Genomic DNA, 23,064 nt, shown 5'->3' with positions numbered 1-23,064 from the left:
AAGGAGCCCCATGCAAATGATCTGAGCTGAAGGCAGATGCTTAATCAACTGAGCCACCCAAGTGCCCAGATGCCTTTATGTTTTAGAACACTACTATGATATTTTTCTCAAGTAGTATTTTCTGCTTTAAATCCACCTCCATTAATTTTTATGATCACTATGTGGTTTCAAAAGTATTTTACACACAGTGTTTTTTTTTTTTTTTTTTAAAGATTTTATTTATTTATTCATGATAGTCACAGAGAGAGAGAGAGAGGCAGAGACACAGGCAGAGGGAGAAGCAGGCTCCATGCACCGGGAGCCCGATGTGGGATTCGATCCCGGGTCTCCAGGATCTCGTCTTGGGCCAAAGGCAGGCGCCAAACCGCTGCGCCACCCAGGGATCCCTACACACAGTGTTATGTGATTAAATTTATATAATAACCAATAAGATAGGTAAGACAGATAATATTATCACTGTTGTATGGAACAGGGTTTTCAACATTGGTTCTGTTGACACTTTGGGCCAGATAGATCTTTGTTGTAGGGGCTGTCCTTTTGCATTATAGGGTAATTTAGCTGCATCACTGGCCTCTCCCCACTAAATGCATTAGCATTGCACCCTCTCAGTTGTGACAGCCAAAAATGTTTTTGGATATTGCAAAATGTTCTCTATGAAGCAAAATAACCCCCAGTTGAAAAATCATTGCTATAAAGAAAGAAACTGGTTCTGAGAGATAAGTGACTTAATGAAGATCATACCCTTTGTAAGGAGCAAAGACCGACCTTGAGTCCATCTTTCAAACCCATTATTCTTTTTGCTACATCTGACTACATTATCTATATAATAATATTAAAAGATTTCATAGTAGTTCAAGCAATAAAACAGTATGACAAATTAGAGAAGCCCAAGTTTTAGGTACAGGGCACAGACCACCTTTAGAGCAGTACCTGTTACCTGCTTAATTTAATGTCAGCTAATCTACAGTGTCTAATATAAAGTGTTTTATATGTTCATTCAGTGCATATTAATTGAGCACATGCTAAATTCATGTGATGTTCTAGACTCTTGGGTATGTAGCACTAGCTTATAAAATGGAACTTCATATTGGGAAAAAGGGAATGGGGAGCAGGTGAGGCAAGGCTTTTAGGAAAGGCATCTCTGAGGAGATCACATCAGTCAGAAACCTTGAAATGATAGGAAGGAGGAATTCAAGCAAAAGGCAGTTCAGATTGAGGACACAGAAGTAAAACCGCTGTAGGCAGAAACTTACTCGCCATGGTAAAGAACTAGCAGGTATGTTGCTATGTTGCAGTGCAGTGAGCAAGGCAAGGAGTCACACAAAACTGTGTTTCTGGGGGAGTCAGGCCAAATGTCTGCTAAGCCCACAACAGGGAACTTGACATTTATTTAAATGTTATGTGAAATCATTGGAGGGGTTTTTGGGCAGAGAACTGATTTATGTTTTTAAAAGATCACTGGCTACCATATGGAGAATAAGGAGTAGGGCCAAACAACGAAATAGGAAGACAGGAGACTAATAGAATGGAGGCAGCAGTTGTAATGAGAAGTTGTCAGGATCCTGAGGTTGAGCCAGCAAGACTTGCTCTTGGAGGAATCAGGTGTTTGGCCTTAGCTATTCTTAAGATTGGGAAGACTGGGAGAGAAGCAGGTTGGGAGGCTATGGAATTAGTAGCTTTGGAGGGCAGGTTAAATTTTAGATGTCTAATATCCAAATGCAGGTTGGTTATCACTGTCGGGTTCAGGAGAGGGGACAAGGTGAGGATATTAATGTGGGAATTATCAGCATATAAATGTTATGTAAAGGTATGGGACTAGATGAACTCACCCAAACCCAAAGAATATTGATTTAGAAGAAAAGAACTTTTGGAAAACTGAACCCCAGGTCATCTCTAAATTTAGAGGGCAAGAAGCAGAAGGGCTAGCAGAGGAGCTGTTGTGTCTGAGAAAAGAAGAGAAAAAGGGATTCTAAAGAGAAAGTGGTCACCTTTGTGAAACTCAGCTGAGAGCCCCAAGTAAGATAAAGAATGAGAATTTGGTAAGAGCAGGAAGGACAAAAATCCTGATTAGAATGGATTTAAGAGGGGTTGGGAAATGAGAAGATAGAGTGAGTATTAGATGGTCTTGGTCTTGAGTTTCTTTTTTTAATTGAAGTTTAATTTATATACAGCAACATATATATATGTATGTATGTATATATATGAAGTACACATCTTAAGAGTATTCTTGTTTTTTAATGTAAGATACTGTAAGTTATTTGTATACTGGTAGAAATAATCCAATTGAAAAGAATGAATTGATGGGAGAGAGAAGATAAGTGCAAGAGCAAAGCCTCATGTAGGAACAGAGGACAGAGAGTGCAAGTGAAGTGACCGCCTTAGAAGCAGGGACAGTTCATCCACTATTTTAATAGGGAGGGCAAAGCACAGGTCTGCAGAAAGAGGGAGGGTCATAGATGTGTCAGTGAGAAGATGAGAGAGTTCTCTTCTCTTTGCTTCCTAGTGAATTAAGAAGTTAGATTTTTGGCTGAGAATGAAGAGAGAGAGGGAAAGAAAGTTGGAGATTTAAGGAGTGAAGAAACCTAATAATCAGGAGAATGGGAAAATAAACCTTCTAGAGAAATGTAGGATTGCTAAAGGCCTATTTGAGGTTACTTATATATACTTTATATATTTTTATATAGATATATAGAGTATATATATTTATATATACTATAACTTTAAAAAGACCGCTATTTGCATAGTTGCTATTATCTAGCCATGTTGTTACCCTGGTGTAGGTATACAGTAGGTAGAGAAACCAGGTCTGAGGTCTTGACAGGTGGATTGGATGGAAAGAAGAGAGCGGGGCATGAGCATGGATTATGCTCTGGGAAGTGGTTATAGCTTGACCAAGGCAGAAGTGAGGACATGGGAGTCTTTAGTGCTGGACCTTAAAACAAGCCGGTCACTGGATTGGGCAGTCTCATGGGTTGTAGGATTGAGTGTCCTAAATGGTATGAATGGGAGAGTCAGTAGCTGGTGGTTAGAGAATGCCATTCTTGAAGTTAAGATTGGGGAACTATATAGTAGTATATGATTATGACAAGAATGTGTATCTGTTAGAATAGATAGTTGAGGTGGTGTGGGGGCAGGATGGTTGGAAGTAAGGAGGGAATAGGGACAGAGTTAAGAGTGCTGGGTGGATGCGTTACGGTGGGAGTCTGTGGGAAGGCTGGCCCAGAGAGGGGGACCATGACCTTTGCCAAACTCTCTGGATGTGGGTGTGTAATGGAAAGGTTGGAAGGATGTTGTCTGACAGCATACACTCTAAAGGGGATGTGGGTTTTGAGAGTAAGGGAGAAGAAATGGTCTGGTAATAGTTTTCTCTGAGGGTGGAAAGGTTTCAGGTAGAATGAGAAAGGAAAGGAAATATTTAGATGACCGGAATGAGGATATAGGATAGATAATGACCTTGACAGGAGTGAGTTCCGGGGGTTGGGACTTCTTATCCTCACTTTAATAATTTTGCCTAAGAAGATTATCATGTATGTTACTGAGTCTTATCTGGAGAAATGATAAAATGTAATGTAGTTCTTCGGGAGCCGATTTGATCCTTAATTTACAACATGTCTGTTATAGGAATGGTTTGCAGTATATGTGGAACTTAATCAGCAAATTGCAGCACTCCTAAATGCTGGGGATGAGGAAGACCTTGTGGAACTGAAGTCATTGCAGCAACAACTTAGTGATGTTTGCTATCGACAGGCCAGTCAGCTGGAATTTAGACAAAATCTCTTGCAAGCTGCTCTTGAATTTCACGGTGTTGCCCAAGATGTAAGTGTCTACTCTCATTGCTTTTCTGTTCTTCAAATGATCTGAACACTTATCTGCACATAATTTTTGCAGGTTTGCATGTCTCCTAATTATTTTTCTGGAATAAAATAATTTTCTCGTGGGGAGATGATAAAAGTCTTTGATTTTTAAAAAAATTTTAATTTTTAAGTCATTTTGCATGCTAAGCCTTTTTTGTCAAAATAGTCTTCCAACCTAGTAGATATATTTCATCTGGACTGTTTCTCTGTTTATGCTTTATAACGTAGATTGAAATGGAAGTTTCAGTACTTTTTTACATTCTGCTGACCTGGATATAAATCTTTGTCTTCCTGGTGCATGCATCTGTTTTCTGTCTTTTCAGATAACATGTATTCTAATTATTCGTCCTTGTCTTTTAACAGCATAGTCTTTTTTCAAGTGTAATTGTGATAACCTCATTAGATATAAACCTCATTAATCATTAAACACTTTAGATGCTGATTACATCAGGGTTATCTCTTTGGTGTCCCTCTGCTTTAGTTGTCTCAGCAGTTGGATGGCTTATTAGGGATGTTGTGCGTAGATGTAGCACCAGCTGATGGAGCATCGATTCAGCAGACTTTAAAACTGCTTGAAGAGAAGCTGAAAAGTGTTGGTAAGCAGATTTTAAAAATGCTGAAACATAAGGGTTCTTTTTTTAGAAATATCATTACTGTGGTTAGACAAGTCAACTTATACTGAACTAATTATAATTATTTATAGGAAACACAGAAAAAATTAGTGTAAAATAGGTTTTATTCACTTGAAGGATGTAGTACATGCTAAAATTTTTATTTTTCATTGATGGTCAGTCACCCTTCCTTCATTGGGCCTTTAGCCTTCCTTTTTACCCAGCTATATCTACAGGTGCTATGTCTTGCATATAGTATGAACAGTTATTTGTAGTGCATGCATAAGCTGTAATTAGCTGTGGAGTGTTCTGTGATAAACCCTGTATGCCCCAAACTGTGTTTTATGCAATGATTTTTGTTGTTGCTATATCCTAACCTTGTGAATAAATAGTCGGTTTGGTTCTGTGCATTTGTTTCTCCAAACTGGGAATATTGCCAAGGATACCTACTCTCCCAAGGAGAGGATGATCCCATTTTACTTGACACCAAGGCCTTTTACATTTTATTACAGTAGGAAGGAAATACAGTGAATTTCCCTAGGTCATGACTGGAGAGGAGATAGTGGATGTACAAATGGGAAGTGAGGGTTGTTCTGGGTGGGATAAAAGGGCAGAAGGGAATGGAGGTGATGAAGCAGAAACCTAAGACAGATTCAGTAGAAAATGGTGACACGTGATCGAAGCCAATTAGTTAATTATTGAAAAGGATTTGAGAGAATGGGTTTGAAAAATCATGTTTATATGGGCATTTTACTTGTTTGCAGCTTTGTTATTTCAACACATGATAGGAATAGTACATATTTTGTATTTAATTTGCCAAATGCAATTTATTTCATAGTGTCAGAAGTTTTCTGGAGCCATACTTGTTTAAAAAAGAAAAAAAATTTGTTTGCTTGTCTGGTTTGGAGTATTGTAAATCTATCCTAAATATTACTTCTCATTAGGTGTAAGCTGGAAGATGCCTGAACTCAAAATACTCAGCATCCTTTTTCACAGTGATAATAAATTGCTCGAATACTTTGAAGTCTTGTAACTCATACATTATTTTGAACAAAATGTTTGCCATGTTTTCCTAAAAATTGGACTACGTAAAAGCACAGCAAAACAAGTTGAAAAATCTTACTAATCAAATAGAAATTCCCATACTTTCTTCTTTTTTCAGTTTTCAAAAATAATTGTCATCAGTGGAAATTCTCTTTAGGTAGAATTTTGCATGAGAGGAAGCTCCAATTTGCACCACATTTATAAAGATGTTTATTGCTTAAAGTGTTCAGAGAACCCCATCCCAAGGTAGTTTAAGGTACAAAGCTGTCATTCTTGGAAGACAAGTACAATATCTGCTGAGAGGATTTACTTGAGGGTGGGGAAGCACTTTCTTTGTTTAAGAGATTAAATCTAGGAACTTTTGTTTTAGATGTAGGATTACAAGGTTTACGTGAAAAAGGTCAAGGACTTCTGGATCAGATCTCCAATCAGGCATCCTGGGCCTACGGAAAGGATGTAACCATTGAAAATAAAGAAAATGTGGACCACATACAAGGAGTGATGGAAGATATGCAGCTTAGGAAACAAAGGCAAAGTTTGACTGTTAATGTTGATTTTTGTTAAAATAACATAATATTAAAATAGGAAGTGATAGATGTTTTCTATACAAAATACAAGTTCTAACCTGTTATATAGTAGGTATGTAGTAGGTTTTAGTGGATGTAATTATTATTGTATGTAATTGTACTAACAAATAATGATAATTTGTCCAGTTAATGGAACTTTTACCATTTTTATTCTGTGGTAAAATTTCAGTTTACTCCCTAAGTACTTCACATTCCATATCTCCAGTATAGTGTATGACTCTTTCATCTTTTAAGAAAACACTTTTTGGGAGAATTTTGCTCTTCCATTTTCATCTGGTTTAGAGTTGCTATTAAATGTGCTATCTGCATTGATCAGTTTCTTCATCTAAACTTCCAACTCACAGATTGTCACACTCCCATTGTACTCCTATTTGCTTGAAAGGATTAGACAACAGACTCTGGGTAAGAGGCTATTTAGCTTTATTTCATGGAGAGCTGGGAATTTAAAGGATTCTTTGAAAATTCAATTTGAAATAGCAACTGGAAAGCATTACAAAGTAAAGGATTAAATTAATATATGAAAGTAAAACAGTGTAGCACAGTTGTAGGAAATTTTTGCACACTTAGAAATTTTAGGGTCATCAGCAAAACCTCATGGAAACAATCTCTGCATCACAGAGAAGATACTCATTAGGCAGAAATTCCTTCTAGGCTCACATGCAAACTCACCCATTTTGTTATTTTATTCTAATCACAAAGGATGCTATACCCCTGTTCTTAATAAGCCACGCACCCTTATGTCTTCCCTGTGTTCTCTCATTCTCTACTCTGATTTCTGCTTCTCATTTAAATGCTTAAATTTCTCTTATTAAAAAACAAAACACACATGCATATACTTTCTTTGTCAACCCTTTCTTACCTTCTAGCCATAGAATCTCCTCTCTAACAGCCAGGTCATTTGAAGGTCATATGAAGGTACAATCATACTATTATTTCTCACTGCCTCCCACTTACTTTTCAGCCCTCCTCAGTCTGACTTCTGCCCTCACCATTTCACTGAACTTGCTCTTACTGAAGTCACCAGTGACTTTGTAATTACTATGGAATAATGCTTGATCTTGTTCAAAATCCAGGTAGTATTTTTGGTCTTCACATTGCTTGATTATGCTAAATAGCTTTGGATATAACTTCTTGAAACTCTCTTGAGACTTTCTGATGACCTTGTCTTTTGGAAATACCCTCATGATCCTGGCAATCTCTTTCTTCTCAGTTTTCTTCACTGGTTTCTTGTCTTCTAGCTAATTGCACTCTTTCAGGGTTGGTTTTGAAGCCAGATCCTCTTACTCTGTGTGTTCTCCCTGCACAGTCTCACTACTTGAATGACTTTCTTTTATTTGATTGTGATTAAGTATATATGGTTCTGACCCAGACCCCTGTCCTGTGCTTTGGACCCATAATTATACTTGGCCTACTTAGTATCTCTAGGTGGATGTTCCACACATTCCTCAAACCTGGTATGTCCAGATACTTGCTCTCTTAATTTTCTGTCTAGGTTGAAATTACTATCAGCTACCAAATTTGGGATTTATCCTAAAATCTGTACTCTTCCTAATCTTGTATAGCCTGATCAAATGTCTAAGTTCTGCTGTCTCTGAATTCTGAACATTTTCTATTTAAAATCTCTTTTATTTACCTCTGGCCTTGATCCTCTCTAGTCTGTTGTACATAAGAATAATTATTGTAAAGTACTTATCTAATCAAAAAAATCACACTCAGTGATTTCCTGTTTTCTCAGATGTTCAGTCTCCTTGAAATAATGTAGGAGACCCTTCATAATTCAACCCTACATAATCTAATATCCTGCAACTTTCCCATGCAGAAACGGTTTTTTTACTTTCCTGAATGCATCGTGCTGTTTCATGAATCTGTGACTTAGAATACTTCTTTCTTCATTTTCTACCTGATGGATTACTGCTTATTCTTCAAGACTCAGGGATATTTACTGTTAGAAGGCTTTTTAGATTTTTAAGGCATATTAGTCAACTTGTTCCTTCCTGCTTCTAGAACTCTTTACATACATCCATGGTAACACTCACCACATTGTTTGTTTAGAAGTCTACTGCCCAAAATGAAACCAACTTAATAGTTGAGACCATGTCTTAATACTTCTCAAACACATTATCCAACACTTGCATTAATATCTATGATATCATCATCGTTTAAGTGTCTTAGATTATTGTTTAGCTTCAGATTTAAAAAATTCTTATCCTCACTTCCGTTTAGCCTTGTAGAATTACTTTAACCAAGTTCATTTTAGTAGTATGTTACGGGCTTTTTATGAAGGGCATTCTTATTAAAAAATAGCCTTGTGACAATGGTTTCTATGTAGCTTCTTTAAGAACAGTGACTGTAGTGGAGCTTAGTGCCTCCAGGGTAACTGGTCATTGATGTTTGGGATTGTAGTGATTCCCCCTTCCATCTAAAGTATAGTGAATTGCATGGGAACAAAGAGAATGGATCAGAGCTAAATTAGTTCAAGTCACCTTAAAAGTTCAATATGTTTATTATACATGGCCGACCACAGTAAAATTTTAAATTACTCTGAATTGTGTCTGTCTTCACCTAGAGATCAATAAGTTTTTTTCTTCTTTGGAACAAATACGGAGTAGTTTTTTTAAAATTCAAAATTAGATATTACTTTGGGTAATGTAATATAATGAAAAGTTAACTTTTTATTTGTGAACTTTATTTAAAATGCCCTTTTATTTATTTTCTATTTTTTTATTTTTTATTTTTATTTTTTTAATTTTTTTATTTATTTATGATAGTCACAGAGAGAGAGAGAGAGAGAGAGAGAGGCAGAGACATAGGCAGAGGGAGAAGCAGGCTCCATGCACCGGGAGCCCGATGTGGGATTCGATCCCGGGTCTCCAGGATCGTGCCCTGGGCCAAAGGCAGGTGCCAAACCACTGCACCACCCAGGGATCCCTATTTTCTATTTTTTTTAAATAAATTTATTTTTTATTGGTGTTCAATTTACCAACATACAGAATAACACCCAGTGCTCATCCCGTCAAATGCCCCCCTCAGTGCCTGTCACCCATTCACCCCCACCCCCCGCCCTCCTTGCCTTCCACCACACCTAGTTCGTTTCCCAGAGTTAGAAGTCTTTATGTTCTGTCTCCCATTCTGATATTTCCCACACGTTTCTTCTCCCTTCCCTTATATTCCCTTTCACTATTATTTATATTCCCCAAATGAATGAGAACATATAATGTTTGTCCTTCTCCGATTGACTTACTTCACTCAGCATAATACCCTCCAGTTCCATCCACATCGAAGCAAATGGTGGGTATTTGTCGTTTCTAATGGCTGAGGAATAGTCCATTGTATGCATAAACCACATCTTCTTTATCCATTCATCTTTCGATGGACACCGAGGCTCCTTCCACAGTGTGGCTATTGTGGACATTGCTGCTAGAAACATTGGGGTGCAGGTGTCCCGGCATTTCATTGCATCTCTATCTTTGGGGTAAATCCCCAACAGTGCAATTGCCGGGCTGTAGGGCAGGTCTATTTTTAACTCTTTGAGGAACCTCCACACAGATTTCCAGAGTGGCTGCACCAGTTCACATTCCCACCAACAGTGTAAGAGGGTTCCCTTTTCTCCGCATCCTTTCCAACATTTGTGGTTTCCTGCCTTGTTAATTTTCCCCATTCTCACTGGTGTGAGGCGGCATCTCATTGTGGTTTTGATTTGTATTTCCCTGATGGCCAGTGATGTGGAGCATTTTCTCATGTGATTGTTGGCCATGTGTATGTCTTCCTCTGAGATTTCTGTTCATGTCTTTTGCCCATTTCATGATTGGATTGTTTGTTTCTTTGCTGTTGAGTTTAATACGTTCTTTATAGATCTTGGAAACTAGCCCTTTATCTGATACGTCATTTGCAAATATCTTCTCCCATTCTGTAGGTTGTCTTTGAGTTTTGTTGACTGTATCCTTTGCTGTGCAAAAGCTTCTTATCTTGATGAAGTCCCAATAGTTCATTTTTGTTTTTGTTTCTTTTGCCTTAGTGGATGTATCTTGCAAGAAGTTACTGTAGCCGAGTTCAAAAAGGGTGTTGCCTGTGTTCTCCTCTAGGATTTTGATGGAATCTTCTCTCACATTTAGATCTTTCATCCATTTTGAGTTTATCTTTGTGTATGGTGAAAGAGAGTGGTCTAGTTTCATTCTTCTGCATGTGGATGTCCAATTTTCCCAGCACAATTTATTGAAGAGACTGTCTTTCTTCCAATGGATAGTGTTCCCTCCTTTATTGAATATTAGTTGACCATAAAGTTGAGGGTCCACTTCTGGGTTCTCTATTCTGTTCCATTGATCTATGTGTCTGTTTTTGTGCCAGTACCACACTGTCTTGATGACCACAGCTTTGTAGTACAACCCGAAATCTGGCATTGTGATGCCCCCAGATATGGTTTTCTTTTTTAAAATTCCCCTGGCTATTCGGGGTCTTTTCTGATTCCACACAAATCTTAAAATAATTTGTTCTAACTCTCTGAAGAAAGTCCATGGTATTTTGATAGGGATTGGATTAAACGTGTAAATTGCCCTGGATAACATTGACATTTTCACAATATTAATTCTGCCAATCCATGAACATGGAATATTTTTCCATCTCTTTGTGTCTTCCTGAATTTCTTTCAGAAGTGTTCTATAGTTTTTAGGGTATAGATCCTTTACCTCTTTGGTTAGGTTTGTTCCTAGGTATCTTATGCTTTTGGGTGCAATTCTAAATGGAATTGACTCCTTAATTTCTCTTTCCTCAGTCTTATTGTTAGTGTATAGAAATGCCACGGATTTCTGGGCATTGATTTTGTATCCTGCCATGCTACCAAATTGCTGTATGAGTTCTAGCAATCTTGGGGTGGATGTTTTTGGGTTTTCTATGTAGAGTATCATGTCATCGGCGAAGAGGGAGGGTTTGACTTCTTCTTTGCAAGTTTGAATGCCTTTAATGTCTTTTTGTTGTCTGCTGAGGCTAGGACTTCCAGTACTATGCTTGAATAGCAGTGGTGAGAGTGGACATCCAGGTCTTGTTCCTGATCTTAGGGGAAAGGCTCCCAGTGCTTCCCCATTGAGAATGATATTTGCTGTGGGCTTTTCGTAGATGCCTTTTAAGATGTCGAGGAATGTTCCCTCTGTTTACTCTGAAGAGTTTTGATCAGGAATGGATGCTGTATTTTGTCAAATGCTTTCTCTGCATCTAATGAGAGGATCATATGGTTCTTGGTTTTTCTCTTGCTGATATGATGAATCACATTGATTGTTTTACGAGTGTTGAACCAGCCTTGTGTCCCAGGGATAAATCCTACTTGGTCCTGGTGAACAATTTTCTTAATGTACTGTTGGATCTGATTGGCTAGTACCTTGTTGAGAATTTTTGCATCCATGTTCATCAGGGATATTGGTCTGTAATTCTCCTTTTTGGTGGGGTCTTTGTCTGGTTTTGGAATTAAGGTGATGCTGGCCTCATAGAACGAATTTGGAAGTACTCCATCTCTTTCTATCTTTCCAATCAGCTTTAGTAGAATAGGTATGGTTTCTTCTTTAAACATTTGATAGAATTCCCCTGGGAAGCCATCTGGCCCTGGACTCTTGTGTCTTGGGAGGTTTTTGATGACTGCTTCAATTTCCTCCCTGGTTATTGGCCTGTTCGGGTTTTCTATTTGTTCCTGTTCCAGTTTTGGTAGTTTGTGGCTTTCCAGGAATGCGTCCATTTCTTCTAGATTGCCTAATTTATTGGCGTATAGCTGTTCATAATATGTTTTTAAATTGTTTGTATTTCCTTGGTGTTGGTAGTGATCTCTCCTTTCTCATTCATGATTTTATTAATTTGAGTCTTCTCTCTCTTCTTTTTAATAAGGCTGGCTAATGGTTTATCTGTCTTATTAATTCTTTCAAAAAACCAACTCCTGGTTCTGTTGATCTGTTCCACAGTTCTTCTGGTCTCGATTTTGTTGAGTTCTGCTCGAATCTTTATTAACTCTCTTCTTCTGCTGGGTGTAGGATCTATTTGCTGTTTTTTCTCTAGCTCCTTTATGTGTAAGGTTAGCTTTTGTATTTGAGTTCTTTCCAGTTTTTGAATGGATGCTTGTATTGCGATGTATTTCCCCCTTAGGACTGCTTTTGCTGCATCCCAAAGATTTTGAACGGTTGTATCCTCATTCTCATTAGTTTCCATGAATCTTTTTAATTCTTCCTTAATTTCCTGGTTGACCCTTTCATCTTTTAGCAGGATGGTCCTTAACCTCCACATGTTTGAGGTCCTTCCAAACTTCTTGTTGTGATTTAGTTCTAATTTCAAGGCATTATGGTCTGAGAATATGCAGGGGACGATCCCAATCTTTTGGTATCGGTTCAGACCTGATATGTGACCCAGTATGTGGTCCATTCTGGAGAAAGTTCCATGTGCACTTGAGAAGAATGTGTATTCAGTTGAGTTTGGAGGTAAAGTTCTGTAGATATCTGTGAAATCCATCTGGTTCACTGTATCATTTAAAGCTCTCGTTTCTTTGGAGATGTTGTGCTTAGAAGACCTATCGAGTATAGAAAGAGCTAGATTGAAGTCACCAAGTATAAGTGTATTATTATCTACGTATTTCTTCACTTTGTTTATTAATTGATTGATATATTTGGCAGCTCCCACATTCGGGGCATATATATTGAGTATTGTTAAGTCCTCTTGTTGGATAGATCCTTTAAGTATGATATAGTGTCCCTCTTCATCTCTCACTACAGTCTTCGGGGTAAATTTTAGTTTATCTGATATAAGGATGGCTACCCCTGCTTTCTTTTTGAGGACCATTTGTTTTGTTTTGTTTTTTAATTTTTTTTATTTATGATAGTCACAGAGAGAGAGAGAGAGAGAGAGGCAGAGACATAGGCAGAGGGAGAAGCAGGCTCCATGCACCAGGAGCCCAATGTGGGATTCGATCCTGGGTCTCCAGGATCGCGCCCTGAGCCAAAGGCAGGTGCTAAACTGCTGCGCCACCCAGGGATCCCTTGAGGACCATTTGAATGGCAAATGGTTCTCCAACCTTTTATTTTCAGGCTGTAGGTGTCCTTCTGTCTAAAATGAGTCTCTTGTAGACAGCAAATAGATGGGTCCTGCTTTTTTATCCAATCTGAAACCCTGCGCCTTTTGATGGGGTAATTAAGCCCGTTCACGTTCAGAGTTACTATTGAGAGATATGAGTTTAGTGTCACCATGATATCTATTCAGTCCTTGTTTTTGTGGATTATTCCACTGAAATTCTTCTTAAAGGGGAATTTTAAGAGTCCCCCTTAAAACGTTTTGCAGAGCTGGTTTGGAGGTCACATATTCTTTCAGTTCCTGCCTGTCTTGGAAGCTCTTTATCTCTCCTTCCATTTTGAATGAGAGCCTTGCTGGATAAAGTATTCTTGGTTGCATGTTCTTCTCATTTAGGACCCTGAATATATCCTGCCAGCCCTTTCTGGCCTGCCAGGTCTCTGTGGAGAGGTCTGCTGTTACCCTAATACTCCTCCCCATAAAAGTCAGGGATTTCTTGTCTCTTGCTGCTTTAAGGATCTTCTCTTTATCTTTGGAATTTGCAAGCTTAACTATTAAATGTCGAGGTGTTGAACGGTTTTTATTGATTTTAGGGGGGGATCTCTCTATTTCCTGGATCTGAATGCCTGTTTCCCTTCCCAGATTAGGAAAGTTTTCAGCTATGATTTGTTCAAATACATATTCTGGCCCTCTGGCCCTTTCGGCACCCTCGGGAACCCCAATTAAACGTAGGTTTTTCTTCCTCAGGCTGTCGTTTATTTCCCTTAATCTATCTTCATGGTCTTTTAATTGTTTGTCTCTTTTTTCCTCAGTTTCCCTCTTTGCCATCAACTTGTCTTCTATGTCACTCACTCGTTCTTCCACCTCGTTAATCCTCGTCGTTAGGACTTCTAGTTTGGATTGCATCTCATTCAATTGATTTTTAATTTCTGCCTGATTAGCTCTAAATTCTGCAGTCATGAAGTCTCTTGAGTCCTTTATGCTTTTTTCTAGAGCCATCAGTAGCTGTATAATAGTGCTTCTGAATTGGCTTTCTGACATTGAATTGTAATCCAGATTTTGTAACTCTGTGGGAGAGAGGACTGTTTCTGATTCTTTCTTTTGAGGTGAGGTTTTCCTTCTAGTCATTTTGCTCAGTGCAGAGTGGCAAAAAACAAGTTGTATTGGGAAAAGGAGAAAAAGAGAGAGAGAAGGAAAGAAAAGAGAAAAAGAAAAAAGGAAGAAAAAAAGAAAAAGAGAAAGAAAAAGAAAGAAAAAAAGGCTGGGGGAAGGAAACAAAAAAAAAACACGGGAGTATATTCTGATTATACTTGATTCTGGAACTTGTCCGTCTAGTTGGTCTTCTGGGGGAGGGGCCTGTTGTGCTGATTTTCAGGTGTTAGCACTTGGGGGAGCTGCTCTGCCCCCTGCCTGGTGCAGGGCTCAGTGGGGGTTGTTTACCCCGTGAGGCCCCAGGAGGAACAACCGCAGTGGTGGGGCCAGCTCCAGAGCCCTAGAGTCAGCTCCCGCAGTAACTTCGGAGCTCTCCGTCTGCAGGGCCTGGAGGCTCCGGGCGGGGCCGCTGATCTGCTCAGCTCGGGGCAGGGGCGTCCTTGCGGTCCTGGGCCCTCCCGGCCTCTGCCTGTCCCGGGGGGAGGCCGGATCCCGGGCTGTGTCCCGGCGCCCTGTGCTCCTGGGCCTGCGCTGGTGGATTCGCGCTCCCGGCCACGCAGCCCCCTCCGCACAGAGCCTCTTCCACTGCCCAAGCCCCTCCGGGCTGCTCCCGTCCGCGCAGCCCCCTCTCCGCGGAGCCTCCCCCCGAGCCCCTCCGAGCTGCTCCCGGCCGCGCAGCCCCCTCTGTGGAGCCGCCACCCAAGCCCCTCCGAGCTGCTCCCGGGTCCGCAGTGTGCGCGCTGCAGCCCTTAGGGAGCTCGGTGTGCTCTCCCCGGGCACAGGTGCCTGTTAGTGTCCCAGGGAGCCTGAGGGCATCCCCGCCCTCCTGGGGTCCTCCTCCAACTCCCTGCGAGGCCTTTCCACTGTGAAGATTGGTGAAGCTCCTGCTTTTCCGTGTCGGGGCTCTCCTGTCCTGGGGACACTAGCCCTGGCCTCAGCCCGGCTCCTCGTGGGGCCCCTCCCCCTTGGATGCCTTTTGTTTATTTCTTTTTCCCCCGGTGTTCCTACCTTGATAGAAGCCCGAACTCTTCTCACTGTAGCATTTCAGCTGTTCTCTCTTTAAATCTCAGGCCGAATTCATAGATTTTCAGGATAATTTGAAGGTTATCTAGGTAATTTGGTGGGGACAGGTGATTTGGAGACCCTACTCTTCCGCCATTTTGCCCCTCCTCCTAAAATGCCCTTTTAAAGAAATAACTGAGATTAGGTTTGTGAGATTCACCACCAATAATTCATGTATTGAGTCGGTCAGTCTTTTCACTGCTATGAAATGTTTTGCATGAATATTCCATAATTTTTCATTTTTCTGTTGGGACACTTACCTTGATTGCTGTCATTTAAAAAAATTTCAATTCAGTTAATTAGCATATAGTATATTATTGGTGTCAGAGGTAGAGGTCACTGATCCATCAGTCTTATATAATACCCAGTGCTCATTATATCACATGCCCTCCTTAATGTCCATCACCCAGTTGCCCTGTCCCCTCACACCACTCCCCTCCAATGGTCATCAGTTTGTTTCCTATGATTAAGAGTCTCTTAGGGTTTATCTCCCTCTCTGATTTAGTCTTGTTTTATTTTTCCCTTCCTTCTTCTGTGATCCTGTTTTTTTTTTTTTAAATTTTTTTTAGTTTTTATTAGTTTTTATTTTTTTTTAATTTTTTTTAAAAATTTATTTATAGAGACACACAGAGAGAGAGAGAGAGGCAGAGACACAGGCAGAGGGAGAAGCAGGCTCCATGCAACAAGCCTGATGTGGGACTTGATCCCGGGTCTCCAGGATCACACCACGGGCTGCAGGCGGCGCTAAACCGCTGAGCCACTGGGGCTGCCCTGTGATCCTGTTTTGTTTCTTAAATTCCACATATAAGTGAGATCATATGATACTTGTCTTTCACTGATGTATTTCGCTTATATAATACCCTTTAGTTTTTTCCGTGTCATTATAAATGGCAAGATTTCCTTTTTTGATGGATGAATAGTATTCCATTGTATATATACATCATATCTTCTTTATCTGTAGATCTGTCTATGGACATCTGGGCTCTTTCTGTAGTTTAGCTATTGTGGACATTGCTGCTATAAACATTGGATGCAAGTGCCCCTTCAGATCACAACATTTGTATGTTTGGGGTAAATATCTGGTAGTGCAATTGCTGGGTTATAGAGTAGTTCTATTTTCAGTTCTTTTGAGGAACCTCGGTACTATTTTCCAGAGTGACTGCACCAGCTTGTATTCCTACCAGCAATATAAGAGGGTTCCCCTTGCTCCGCATCCTCACCAACATCTGTCATTTTCTACTTGTTAATCTTAGCCATTCTGATTCATGTGAGGTGATATCCCACTGTGGTTTTGATTTGTATTTCCCTGATGCTGAGTCATGTTGAACATTTTTTCAAGAGTCTGTTGGCCATTTTTATGTCTTCTTTGGAGAAATGTCTGATCATGTCTTCTGCCCATTTCTTGATTTGGATTATTTGTTCTTTGAGTGTTGAATTTGGTAAGTTCTTTGTAGATTTTGGATACCTGTCCTTTATCTGATAAGACATTTGCAAATATCTTTTCCCATTTTGTCACTTGTCTTTTGGTTTTGTTGACTGTTGCCTTTGTTGTGCAAAAGCTTTTTGTCTTGATGAAGCCCCAAGAGTTCATTTTTGTCTTTGTTTCCCTTGCCTTTGAAGATGTGTCTAGCAAGAAGTTACTGCCATTGAAGGCAAAGAGGTTGCAGCTTGTATTCTCCTCCAGGATTTTAAGGGATTTCTGTCTCACATTCAGGTCTTTCATCCATTTTGAGTCTATTTTTGTGTATGGTTAATTAAACGGTCCAGTTTCTTTCTTTGGGATGCTCTCCAATTTTCCCAAAACTATTTGATGAAGAGGCTGCCTTTTTTCCCCTGGGATATTCTTTCCTGGTTTGTTGCAGATGAGTTGATCACAGAATTGAAGGTCCATTTCCGGGTTCTCTTCAGTTCCATTGATCTGTATGACTGTTTTTGTGCCACTACCATACTGTCTTGATGATAACAGCTTTGTAATAGAGTTGAAGTCTGGAATTGTGATGCCACCAGTTTTGGTTTTCTTTTTCAACATTCTTTTGGCTAGTTGAGGTCTTTTCTGGTTCCATACAAATTTTAGGATTGTTTGTTCCAGCTATGTGAAATAGTTGATGGTATTTTGATAGGGATTGCATTGGATGTGTAGCTTGCTTTTGCTTTGGGTAGCATAGACATTTTAACAGTATTTGTTCTTCCAATAGATTAGCATGGAACGTTTTTCCATTTCTTTGTGTCTTCCTCAATTTCTTTCATCAATGTTCTGTAGTTGTCAGAGTACAGATCCTTTGCCTCTTTGGTTAGGTTTATTCCTAGGTATCTTATGGTTTTGGGTGCATTTATAAGTGGATTGACTCCTTAATTTCTCTTTCTTTCTGTCTCAGTGTATAGAAAATACAACTGATTTCTGTGCATTGATTTTATATCCTACCACTTGCCGAATTCTTGTATGAGTTCAAGCAATTTTGGGATGGAGTCTTCTGAGTTTTCCACATGGAGTATCCTGTCATTGGCGAAGAGGGAGAGTTTGACTTCTTTGTCAATTTGGATGCCTTTTATTTCTTTTTGTTGTCTGATTGCTGAGGCTAGGACTAGTGCTATGTTGAACAGCAGTGGTGAGAGTGGACATCCCTCCATGTCCCTGACCTTAGGGAAAAAAATCTCTCCATTTTTTTCCCATTGAGAATGTGGGCTTTTTATATAAGGCTTTCATTATATTGAGGTATGTTCCCTCTGTTCCTACAGTGTGAAAGTTTTAATCAAGAAAGGATGCTGTACTCTGTCAAATGCTTTTTTCTTCATCTACTGAGAAGATCATATGGTTTTGTCCTTTCTTTTATTAATGTGGTATATCACATTGATTTGTGGATGTTGAACCACCTTTGCAGCCTAGGAATAAATCCCACTTGGTTGTGGTAAATAGTCCTTTCAATGTAATGTTGGATTCTATTGGCTAGTATTTTGGTGAGAATTTTGGCGTCCGTGTTCATCAGGGATATTGGTCTGTAATTCTCTTCTTTGGTGGGATCTTTGGTTTTGGGATCAATGTAATACTGGCCTCATAGAGTTCAGAAATTTTCCTTCCATTTATATTTTTTGAAATAGCTTCAAAAGAATAGGTATTAATTCTTCTTTACATGTTTTGTAGAATTCCCCTGGAAAGCCATGTGGCCCTGAAATCTTATTTGTTGGGAGGTTTTTGATTATTGTTTTGATTTCCTTACTGGTCATGGGTCTGTTCAGAATTTCTTCCTGTTTAAGTTTTGGTAGTTTATATGTCTCTAGGAATGCATCCATATCTTCCAGATCACCTAATTTGTTGGCATGTAGTTACTCGTAATATGTTCTTATAATTGTTTGCATTTCTTTGGTTTTGGTTGTGATCTCTCCTCTTTCATTCATGATTTATTTATTTGGGTCTTTTCTCTTTTCTTTTTGACAAGTATGGCCAGGGGTTTCTTGATCTTATTAATTCTTTCAAAGTATCAGTTCCTAGTTTTGTTGATATGTTCTACTGTTCTTTTTGATTTCTGCTCTAATCTCTGTTAATTCTTTTCTCCTGCTGGGTTTAACTTTTATTTGCCATTCTTTCTCCAGCTTCTTTAGGTGTAAGGTTAGGTTGTGTGTTTGAGACCTTTCTTATTTCTTGAGAAAGGCTTGTATTGCTATGTACTTCCCTCTTAGGACTGCCTTTGCTGCATCTCAAAGGTTTTAAATAGTTGTGTTTTCATTTTCATTTGTTTCCATCAATTTTTTAAAATATTTCTTTATTACTGGTTGGCCCATTCATTCTTTACCAGAATGCTCTTTAACCTCCATGTATTTGAATCCTTTCCAAATTTCCTCTTATGAATGAGTTCAAATTTCAAAGCATGATGGTTTGAAAATAAACAGGGAATGAATGATCCCAGTCCCATGGTACTGGTTGAAACCTGATTTGTGACCAAGTATGTGATCTCTTCCGGAGAAAGTTCCTTGTGCACTCGAGAAGAATGTGTTTCCCATTGCTTTAGGGTAGAATGCTCTGAATATATCTGTGAAGTCCATCTGTTCCAGTGTGTCATCAAATCCCCTTGTTTCCTTGTTGATCTTTTGCTTAGATGATCTGTCCATTCTGGTGAGTGAGATGATAAAGTCCCCTACTATTCTTGTATTATTATCAGTGTGTTTCTTTAATTTTGTTATTAATTGGTTTATATAATTAGTTGCTCCCATGTTGTTTTATTTCCTTGGACCATCATCATCAAAATTAGTGTTTGAGAAACTTTATATGTTTATCTTAGAGGATTGTTTATTGCTAACTGGCAGTGGAGATTTCCTTGGGTTTTAGTGTACTACTTTGTTTATGCTTTGCTTCAGTATTTTGCAGAATCCATATTATCCTCAAGAAAGTATTGTTCAAGTATTTTGAAGTTTTAAAGTATTTTGATGTAACATAGATATCTTTAAAATTCTTACAAATCAATACAAAGTAGTTGAAGCCTCCATGGTATATAGCCTTAAGTATTTTAGTAAACTACAATACCTGTGTGCCAGATGATGATGTTAAAATAGTTATTAATGAAACTGAAATGACGTTTTACATTTATGTTTGGATTTATTAGATGTGAAGACATGGTAGATGTGCGAAGGTTAAAGATGCTTCAGATGGTGCAGTTGTTTAAATGTGAAGAAGATGCTGCCCAGGTAAAAGATCAATCAGGCACATGATATAGTTGTCTTTTCTTAAAAGATGGATTTCACCTACCTATAAAAAAAAAGTGTACTTATTATGGTCCTAAGAAAGTGAATGCATTAAGTCAAATTCTAGTTTATGTTATTAAAATAATAAAGTATTTATTTCTAGTTATTTTACTAGTCTCAGTTGACTTATCTTCTCAATGAAATCCTCTATTGAGCTAGAAATTGGGATTATTTATTATTGTTGACTTACTTGTTGGTTATGTGCTAAGGTTAAGGCTGGTGTAGCACATTTCTTTTTTAACCTGTAAGAGGGTTTTTCACCTAGATAAACAATAAGTTATCTTTGTATAGTTAGCATTGGGGAACATCATTTTAGCTTGATCTAGAAGAACTTTATGATTTTAAATAACATAAATCTGTAATGAGATTCAAGTAAGATCAATATTATATAAACACATGATCTTTTTTTGTAATTTAAATTAAATTATTTAACATATAGTGTATTATTAGTTTCAGAGGTAGAGGTCAATGATTCATCAGTCTTCTATGATACCCAGTGCTCAGACATTAAGGAGAACACACAATCTTCTATTAATACAAATTATGTGCTTAATAGCACTTCTAAAAAAGTGCTTCCCTTTAATACGTTATGTCCTTAGATTTCAAAAATTTTGAGGGGGAGGAAAGGTCCTTAATTCATGTAACTTTCATTGAATGAAATAAGCTATTAAGAATTTAGGTTATAACTAATGGATTAATTAATCATGTGGTAGTAACTTTTCTTTTTATAAATGTGATGTTTTTGATATAATAAGAGTTATGGATCCACCTTCATTGTTTTTATTTTTATTTAGGCAGTAGAATGGCTAAGTGAACTTCTGGATGCCCTGCTTAAGACCCACATCAGATTGGGTGATGATGCTCAGGAAACGAAAGTTTTACTGGAAAAGCATAGAAAATTTGTTGATGTTGCACAGGTGCAGAACTGGTTATCTTCCTTTTCTACAAGCTCAGTGTTTGAATAGCTTTCTGCATGATTATAATGTAACTTAACCCTCCAAGTCCAAGAAGGTTAGTTATGTTATTCCAGAAATATCACAGAACTAAGAAAATGTCAGCTGGTGCATCAAAAGTAGCCTGCATAAACTTGAGAGGGTTTATGTTTTCCTGAATACAGGTTCTGTATACTCCCTCTGATACATATGTTTTATATTATGCCATGTTTTAGGCAATCCAACTGTTCATTAACAAAAGTTAATGAGAAATAAGTGTTCCTATTGGTAAAGTAGAAACCAGTTTCTGCATCTTACCGGTGTTACTGTAACAATATAGACTGTGTGTGTGTGTGTGTGTGTGTGTGTGTGTGTGTGTGTGTGTAAAGTAACTTAATTTATTTTCCCTAATAATTGAGCTCTCAGTGAACAGTTGTGGTTTCCTGTATGGGATATAAAGTGGCCTATAAAGAGCCCATCGTCATCTACTTGTTTTGGTTAATGAATGGCCTGTGGAATTGAGAAGACTGAGACGGGGAAAGCAGAATGAAAGAACAAAGCGTAATAAAAAAGAAACTTACCAAAAATTCCAAGTATTGCTTCCCCATCCGTTTTTTTATATCTGCAGTTAATTTGTAGTAGTAAGTGCCAGTGGAGTCATTCAGTATTGATTTCCAGTAGTGTTATGTATTTGCAGCCACAGTCTTTCCTGCACACTTTCCCTTCTCTCTTTTCAGAATTCTTTTATTACAATTTCATGTTTACTTTTTCTTTTTTAGAGCACTTACGACTATGGAAGACAGTTGCTACAGGCCACAGTTGTGTTGTGTCAGTCTCTGCGCTGCACATCTCGATCATCTGGAGACACACTTCCTCGACTGAACAGAGTATGGAAACAATTTACAATAGCATCTGAAGAGAGAGTGCATAGGCTGGAAATGGCTATTGCATTTCACTCAAATGCCGAAAAGGTTTGCTTCTTTAAAAATGTAGCCTCAGTAGACTTTATTGTGTATGTTTAAAATGTATTAATTTTAATTATGTGATTATAATTATGTGATTAACCTGTGCTTTTCCCCTGAACTTATATTAATTCCATTGTTTAAAGTTTGTTTATATATAATAATGTCTTAGAGAGTTCAAATCAAATTCTCCTAGTAATCCATACCAGTGCTTGTTTACTGTGAATTGGAGAAATCCAAAACCATCTAGGAGTCCTCTCTCAACAGAACTTCTCTTCTTACGATATCTATATCTAACCCCCAGAATGAGCTCTTTATCTTTAGGGTGTCACGGCTCTCATCGCTTTCATTAACTGAAGAAAGGATACTTTGCAACTATTGCAACTACTGCAACTACTACTAATTGTCATCAATATTTTTTAAAAGGGCACTTTTAATTTAATAATGTTTAGAGACTACCCAACTAAAATGAGATAGAGATAAAATAAAACCTTTTTTTCATGTGTTATTTTTAAAGATTCATTGTAGAATTTATTATTTAATGAATTCAATAGTCCCAGAGGCCAAAAATGAAATATGTTGTATTATTTGGGCAGATTTTCAGTAGAGCCCTTTTCTTAACTCTGCACAGAGAAAATTTATAGCACTAAACCCTAACATTTCCACTCTGAAGAGGAGCTTTGTTATGTAGTTAACTTTGTTTTGATCTTTCACAATGAAAGTTTACATGTGGGGGATGTTCAATACAATATGAAATCTGAGAAACAGAAGATATAAATGTGATACAGCCTAGTCTGTAGAACGTAAGAGATGTGACCAGGAGTCTCTAGAATTGGGCGGTTGCTGTCTGTGTTCTACTGTACCTCTGTTGAGAAGTGTTTATAGTTAACTCTTGCTGAGTTGGTCACTGAACTCTGCATGTCAGTGTTATGGTTTAAAGTAGGCCTAACGGTGAAGGTGAAAGGTTATAAAATGGTTTAACTTGTTTATCTACTGATTGTTTTAATGAAACGTTTTTATTGAAGTATATTAACATGGAAAAGTGTATAGATCATAAATATTCAGTCAATTTGTTGAATTAAGCCTGTTTGATG

At 38.3% G+C, this 23,064-nt stretch overlaps 1 protein-coding gene across 2 annotated transcripts in view; it reads left to right on the top strand.

Annotated features, from left to right (window-relative positions):
- The window catches only part of SESTD1 (SEC14 and spectrin domain containing 1), a 142,384-nt gene that overhangs the window by 106,556 nt on the left and 12,764 nt on the right, over nucleotides 1–23,064 (top strand). Inside the window, exons 11-16 of one of the 2 annotated variants that reach the window (XM_038584986.1) lie at nucleotides 3,622–3,816; nucleotides 4,336–4,450; nucleotides 5,880–6,039; nucleotides 19,938–20,019; nucleotides 20,871–20,993; nucleotides 21,788–21,979. In XM_038584986.1, coding sequence (XP_038440914.1) covers nucleotides 3,622–3,816; nucleotides 4,336–4,450; nucleotides 5,880–6,039; nucleotides 19,938–20,019; nucleotides 20,871–20,993; nucleotides 21,788–21,979 — 867 coding nt within the window. Of the gene's footprint in view, nucleotides 1–3,621; nucleotides 3,817–4,335; nucleotides 4,451–5,879; nucleotides 6,040–19,937; nucleotides 20,020–20,870; nucleotides 21,088–21,787; nucleotides 21,980–23,064 lie in introns of those variants that run through there. The other variant, XM_038584987.1, reaches the window with a different exon arrangement.

The sequence above is a fragment of the Canis lupus genome, chromosome 36 (genome assembly GCF_011100685.1).
Source record: "Canis lupus familiaris isolate Mischka breed German Shepherd chromosome 36, alternate assembly UU_Cfam_GSD_1.0, whole genome shotgun sequence".
Classification (NCBI taxonomy): Eukaryota; Metazoa; Chordata; class Mammalia; order Carnivora; family Canidae; genus Canis; species Canis lupus.
The sequence above is the reverse complement of the archived record's forward strand: the minus strand, read 5'-3'. Positions and strand labels throughout refer to the sequence as shown.